Source organism: Hylobates moloch, unplaced genomic scaffold (assembly GCF_009828535.3).
Source record: "Hylobates moloch isolate HMO894 unplaced genomic scaffold, HMol_V3 SCAFFOLD_56, whole genome shotgun sequence".
Taxonomy (NCBI): domain Eukaryota; kingdom Metazoa; phylum Chordata; class Mammalia; order Primates; family Hylobatidae; genus Hylobates; species Hylobates moloch.
Window position 1 is genome coordinate 326,183 of NW_026652331.1, and position 7,810 is coordinate 333,992.

The 7,810-nt window shown below is 33.1% G+C and overlaps 1 protein-coding gene across 3 annotated transcripts in view; it reads left to right on the top strand.

Moving 5' to 3' along the window:
• LOC116463738 (arf-GAP with Rho-GAP domain, ANK repeat and PH domain-containing protein 2) overlaps window positions 1–7,810 on the top strand; it is a 182,333-nt gene that overhangs the window by 120,999 nt on the left and 53,524 nt on the right. For all 3 annotated transcript variants that reach the window (XM_058434826.1, XM_058434827.1, XM_032146988.2), the window contains exons 23-25: window positions 2,767–2,914; window positions 4,373–4,441; window positions 6,944–7,018. In XM_058434826.1, coding sequence (XP_058290809.1) covers window positions 2,767–2,914; window positions 4,373–4,441; window positions 6,944–7,018 — 292 coding nt within the window. The remainder of the gene's footprint in view (window positions 1–2,766; window positions 2,915–4,372; window positions 4,442–6,943; window positions 7,019–7,810) is intronic.

Genomic DNA, 7,810 nt, shown 5'->3' on the forward strand with positions numbered 1-7,810 from the left:
TCCATTATTGTAAAACTGATTTTCTTATTGCATCATACAAATGTAGTCTACATTATATAGTCCTATCTCTATGCCTATGAGATGTTGAGACAAACTTTAATATAGAGAATTTTAGCGTGCAGCATGGAATTATAGAGGATAAATTGAATGATTCCTTGTGTGTTATGGTCCAGGGGATGCTTCTATGCTTCAGATTTAAAGGGACATGAACTGGGCATGAAAGAAGAGTTTGAGGGATGAGTGAAGGATAATGTCTGGGACATAGGAGGACTAGAAGATGAAAGAGTTATAGTTGGCTGGCAGGAAGTTGTGGAAAGCTTTGTAGGTCATGCAAAAACATTTGGATTTTATCCTTTAAGTGATAAGAAGTAACTGATCAAATGTTTTAGGATAATAATCCCTATGATGGTATTGTTAGGGAAGATGTAGCATAGGGACACATTAACTAGGAAACGGTTTTGTTGAGTTTCTGGTGAGAAGACCTGGGGGAGAAGGGACTGGGCAAGCTGAATATGGAACACTTGGAAATGTTACCACCTCGGAGCAGAGAAGTAAGGGAAGAAAAGGAAACACTATATTACACCTATTTTGTCCCAGAAACTAAGGCAGCCACTTAAACTAAAGACAAGAGAGGTGAAAAGTACCAAAGGGGATGATATTGCAGAAGGAAGTCTCAAGAAATGCAGGAATGTCCTTAAAGATAACATCCTTAAAAGATTGAGAAGTAAATTTGGATGAGGACAAGTTGATTTAGCATTTAATTCAATCCCTACCCTAGCTAAAAGAGCATTTCCTGCATCAGTAATATCCTCTTAATTCCATTCACCAGGTGTTTATCATGCACCACAATATGATTAAAGAGTTTCTGACTGTGAGATACTTAGATTCTAGTAACAGAGACAGACATGCAGATAAATGTTCCAGATGTTTACAGTTAAGTGTACTGTAAAAGCATAGACATTGTTTTGAGAGGAGAGTTCACAATTATTACATCCTCTTCTATTAAATTCCAGTTCCTTTTGCATCTTGCAAATCATGTGTGATGATTGCACTTGCACCATCTCTGCTATGCAATTTTGTATTTTATTATGAATTCCCTACATTAGCATATATATTGCTATCATATTTATTCACCTTTTCTTGTAGCTACCTGAATCTGTGTTCTTCATAGATGGGAATGTCTAGCTTAGTCTTACTACATTCATTTGATAAAGTTACTATATTCATTTGATTGAGTGTGCCACTTACAGTTCTCATCTGTTACGTTTTTAGCAATGTAACTTTCCCTTTCTTAGGGATGATGCTTCAGGGCATTGTTTTGGTTTTTTTTTGTAAACTTTTAAGTTCAGGGGTACAGTGTGTAGGTTAGTTACATAGGTAAACTTGTGTCACAGGGGTTTGTTGTACAGATTATTTCCTCATCCAGGTATTAAGCCTAGTACCCATTAGTTATTTCTCCTGATCCTCTCACTCTTCCCACTCTTCACCCTCCATTAGGCCCCAGTGTATGTTGTTTGCTATGTATTCTCATCATTTAGCTCCCACTTATAAGTGAGAATATGCAGTATTTGGTTTTCTGTTCCTGTGTTAGTTTGCTAAGGATGTTGGCCTCCAGCTCCATCCATGTTCCTGCAAAGGACATGATCTCATTCTTTTTTATGGCTGCATAGTATTCCATGGTGTTTATGTACCACATTTTCCTTAGTCTGTCATTGATGGGCATTTAGATTTGATTTCATGTCTTTGCTTTTGTGAACAGTGCTGCAGTGAATATATGTGTGTCTGTATCTTCATAATATAATGACTTATATTCCTTTGGGTATACCTAGTAATAGGATTGCTGGGTTGAATGATATTTCTGTCTTCAGGTCTTTGAGAAATTGCCACACTGTCTTCTACAGTGGTTAAACTAATTTATACTCCCACTAACAGTGTAAAAGCATTCATTTTTCCCCACAACCCCTCTAGCATCTGTTATTTTTTTTCACTTCTTAGTAATAGCCATTCTGACTATTGTGAATGTGAGATGATATCTCATTGTGGGTTTAATTTTTTTAAATTACTTTGTACTTATTCATAAACAGTTTAATAACTCTTTTAAGACCCCAGTGTTATAGCCTACTGATTGAAAGAGTTGACTCCTTTGTTCATTTCTGTTCATTACAAAAAGCCATCCTTAGTTATATCCAAGAAAAATGTAATTGCATTTTAAAGTAGTCTACTTTGTGATAATATTTTATTTGGAATAACTGTATGGACACATGGGCCCTGATATTCCTTCTCATTTGATTTCCATTTTCTGGAAAATTTAGCCCAGCTTTGCACCTGGAATTTGGAACTGTCAATTATATGTCTAATGACCTACCTTTTTTGCCTGCTTTCTACATACCTCCTGCCCCATTTCCTCCTCTTACGCTGCAGCCCCACAAGTCATTTTATGCCATTCTGCAAGCATACTTCTATGCTTTGGCCACAGGTTGTTTTATAGTTTGCAATTGTTTGAATATGGTCAGCCCTTTCTCTAAATCAACAATTAAGTATGACTTTGTAACTTTTACTAATCTGTTTAACAGTACTTTTTCTCATGTTCTTAACTAGATTATAAGCTACTTAGAAGAAAGAACCATGTGTTTTTAAGTCACCACTTTATCTTTTATATCAGAGAATTCCAATATTGGTGTGTTTAAAGATTGATAAACTGGCTTTCTGTTCTATGAAATTTCCAAATAGAAGTGTATCATAATAAACTATGCTTTTCTCTGACAGGGTTCAGAAATGCTCAGAAATCAATCACATGAATGCCCATAATTTGGCCTTGGTCTTTTCATCCTGTTTGTTTCAAACGAAGGGACAAACTAGTGAAGAAGTGAATGTAATTGAGGACCTAATTAATAATTATGTAGAAATATTTGAGGTAATTATTTTGTATCCTGCCCTTGTTAAAATGGTTATAATGTCACTGTTTGCCAACAAATATATATGTTTTAGGGTGTTATTATTCAGATCTTTATTAATATTTAGAAATACATAAAATAAGGAATAGTCTTTTTTTAAATTATAGATACAAGTAGCTTTTAAGCTATAGTCATTATTTAAATTTGGTTGCATTTAAAACTTTTTACCATCTGATGTCTGTTTGACAGAATATTTCTATTTATAGGATTTTTGCATGTGTTTTCTTTTTCTTCATGTGTATGAATTATATCTACTTAGAAGTATGAAGTTATAAAATGAACAATTCATTAATAAATACCAGACTCTTAAATTCTGCAGTTGGAAGCCCTTTGGTTTTTTCTTTTGGTTGTGTCCCCAACTGGAAACAAATAACATTCTAAAATATTATTCTATGGCGTTTTACTAAGTCATCTATTTTAATTGACTTTTTAATTTTCCATTTTATAAAGTCAATATTTTCATGTTTCATCAGAAAACTGTTGGAATAGGCATGATTTCTTGGTTCAAAGAAGTAAAATTGGAGGAAATAAGCCCAGAATTCAAATTGGTGGATTTGGGCAAAAGGTCCAGTTCTATTATATAACTAGTTCTAGCACCTCAATTTTGTCATTTAACCTTTTGAATATTCCCTTAAATGGTGTTTATGAGTCCAGTTGTTTTCCAGAAGTATGGCTATACCACATGAAGTCAAGAGGATTAGTGTAATTGGTTACCATTGTAGAGTTCTTACATTCTTATTATAATCACTTACCGTAAGACAAGAAAGAGGAGCTATTTTAATAAAACAAAAATCACAGTCTGTATCTTAATTCACATAGGAATAGACACCAGATCATGGGATTTTCTTTACTCTTTGATCTCCTCTTTACTACTTTCTATATGTGTCCACTGTTTTTGATCAATAGCAACTTCTTTGCAATAATCTGATGCTGAGAAAATAAAGATTTAGAAAAATATGATGTGTGGCTTTACATTCTGTCTCTATTTTCTGTATTTGTAGTTTTCCATTAATAAAATGGTTATCTTCATAGTTATGTTAAGCTTAAACTTTACCTAAGTGATGGAAATAATAAGCACTTAATGAACATTTCAGTTTGATAAATGAGCTTTGTTTCTCAACCTACATAAACTTAAGCCAGTCATCAGATCCTTTGCTTAAGTTTCCTAAGAAATAGGACTTCCATCAATGCAATTGCAGCCTGAAGTAGTATCATCGTAAAATATTTTGAACTTTAGGATACTTTATCTTGTTGGCTTTATTTCCAACCTAGCTGTGTGAGGTCGTACTGATTCCGATGGCCATTCTCATTTATTTTTAAGTTGTTGGTATTTAAATTCCTGAAGATTACATGAGGATGAGTGTCATCACTCTTCGTATTCTACATTATTAGAATGTCCCGAATTATATTTTAAACAGGTTAAAGAAGATCAAGTCAAACAAATGGACATAGAAAATAGCTTTATTACCAAGTGGAAAGACACCCAAGTGAGTAGTAATAGTTAGATCTCTAAAGAATTAAACAAAACAAAAACTTCCATTGTAAGTAAAGACATTTGCTGTGTGTATTTTCAAGTTCCTATTTTAAGCAAAGTAAAAGTAATGAGTGAAAAAAAAAACTAAGTAAATTGGTTGTGTAATTCTGCAACCTGATACATATATGCAAAATATGTTAATGTAAATTTTTAAAAATAGAAAATCAGTTTTAATTTACCTTTCAGGGTTTTCTTTATAAAATCAACTTTTGTGTATAAAACCATGACTGAAAATGCTAATGGATTTCAAAGGAAGCATTTAAAACCAAAGATATACTTAGAGTAAATTGAAAATTCAGACAGCCTAGTGATTCCTTCTATTGTTATTTTGAAACTATAAATTATTTCTTATATGCTTTTGCTTTGCATGCTTTCAGATGATTGTATTAATGGAATGCATCTAATGTGATCTTTGTAACACATTCTAATTTTTGTCCTAAGTTGACTTTTCTATATCCTGTCCTGTTTTCCTCAGTCATATTATACTGGATTTTTGTGTTCCGGTTGCACTATGCTTGTTTAGTGAATATCACTGGAATTTCTTAAGGTTAATGATTAATCATCTTCTAGTAACTGGGAGTTAGAGTGGATTCAGGGTACCAATATAAATGATAGAAATGGATCAGATGTGCTCTCTTTACAGATACATAATGAGGCAAATGCTTTTTTGTTAGTCAGACACCAAATTCTCCTCAGTCCTGAAACATCCACAAATGACTAGAGGAGTCATTGAAACTGTCATTCCATATAAAGAAAATAGAGGAAGGCCTAGATCAGTACTAATACTATGATATTAATGAATTATTTTCTCCATTTTGACCCAGAGTAATTATGCAGCTTCCAAAGGAGTTAGCTTTAACCTTAAAAAATCTAGGTCATTATCAATTATCTTAAATTCTCACTTTTCTTGGGAGCGGGGAGGAAGACTTTAGTCATGAAATAAAGGATTGTGTGAGGCTGAGAGATAACCTTTGACCACACTATCTACATTGTTATTAAAAAAGTTTGAGTATCCTTTTGCATTTTTTATCTTTTATATTCATATTACAATAAAGAAGTTTTGAATGCTTTCAGTTCAGTCTGTATATGTAAGTAAAAATAATAGTATTTGGAAAAGATAAGTAAAAGTCTGGGAAAATCTGTTTTTTTACATAAATTTTTCCTCTAATCCATTTAAAACTGTCTTCTGGAGTTTTTTTTTCTGACATTCAGTCTCTTTGTCTTACCCCTGTTTGAATTTCTTACCTATTCTTCTTTTTTATTTCACGCTATGAGTTCTTTGTATTTACTTTTTTAAGTTTTTTGTTTTTTTAACTTTTTAAGTTTTAAAATGTGTCCTTCCTGGAGATCTGTTTTTGCAAACATAGTGAAAAGCAAAAGTGTCAACTGTATCTTTTCCTTACTGAAATGTATCTGTAGCATTGAAAGTCAGGAGGAAAAACTGGAAATAAGCTTTTCTAAGCCTGTAATGCCAGAAAAATTAAGGAACTTTTTCAAAGTTCATCTTTAATGTTTTCCCCACAAGTTTACTCATTAGATTTTAGGCTGAGGTGAATTTAATTTGAGAATGATTTCTTGATTATGATCTTTTTTATTTAAATCAGGTGATATTGTTTCTAATTGGTTACATAACTTAAGGGAACTTCTGAAAAAAGTTACTCAAAATATTTTTCATAGATTCATTTGGTTCTTTGTTAACCTTCTATACTGTTCATCTGTATAGTGATATGATATCATAAGGCCTTTTATTTTCAGGCTTACATCTTCTTCACTTTGTCTGTCTTTTGGGATATAATAATGACCTAAATTAGTACTTAATTCTTGGCCAAAGATAATTAAAAACTTCTTTTTATTGTCTGCCACATTCCGTGAATGACCTCACTTTTATTTTTCTTTCTAAATTTATGTTATTTGTAGTTTTAATATAGCTCTGACCTAGTTTATCCTCAAAGTTCAATTTTCGGGCATATCTTCTCTTTAAAAACGTAGCAAGCCGTATTTTGCCTTTTAAATATTGGTATCATGCACACATTATAGCTTGAAGCAAAACTTCATGTGTTTCATTTCCACCCCTCATTTTGTTTATCCTGTTAATGTAGGTGCTGATGGCTCCTACAACTTCTGTTTTCGCAGCCAGCATGTTTCCATTGTAGCTAGATTCATTATTTTAGGAAAAATGTAAGGGTATTTGAGGGCACTAAGCTCTTGAGTAAGAGATAAAAAAGAAAATCATTGTGATTGTTGTTGCTGATTGTAACATTTGTGTAAATGCCTTGTCCTTAACCATATCTGGAAATGGGCACATCATGCTTGCGAGCAGGGGAATTGAGCTTGTTTCATTCATTGTTATAAAATATTCAGAAATATGACTGAGGCTTTACAACTGTCTTCAGTTTCAAATGTGTGTTTTTACAACATATTTATCTGTGTTGTTTCTACCTCTGCCCTTTTCTAGGTTTCCCAGGCTGGAGATTTGTTAATTGAAGTATATGTAGAAAGGAAGGAACCTGACTGTAGTATTATAATTCGGGTAAGTTCTAAAGGTGGATGTAAAGAGGACTGTTGGAAGTCACAGATGTTAGCATTATTTTATATACTTTGAATTTTCCATTATTATGTTTTATGTTACCTCTCCAGTTCAAATGACTGACAACATAGACTTTTTATACTGATATCCCCCAGCAATTCTGTATTTTGATCGTTTGGAAAGAGAACATCTTATGTGGTTTGGATTACGTGTTAAGATTTTCTTGTAGGATTTTAATGGTACAAGAAAATCTTAACACGTAATCCAAACCACATAAGATGTTCTCTTTCCAAACGATCAAAATACAGAATTGCTGGGGGATATCAGTATAAAAAGTCTATGTTGTCAGTCATTTGAACTGGAGAGGTAACATAAAACATCCTAGGCAATACCATTCAGGCCATAGGCGTGGGCAAGGACTTCATGTCTAAAACACCAAAAGCAATGGCAACAAAAGCCAAAATTGACAAATGGGATCTCATTAAACTAAAGAGCTTCTGCACAGCAAAAGAAACTACCATCAGAGTGAACAGGCAACCTACAGAATGGGAGAAAATTTTTGCAACCTACTCATCTGACAAAGGGCTAATATCCAGAATCTACAATGAACTCAAACAAATTTACAAGAAAAAAACAAACAACCCCATCAAAAAGTGGGCAAAGGACATGAACAGACACTTCTCAAAAGAAGACATTTATGCAGCCAGAAAACACATGAAGAAATGCTCATCATCACTGGCCATCAGAGAAATGCAAATCAAAACCACAGTGAGATACCATCTCACACCAGTTAGA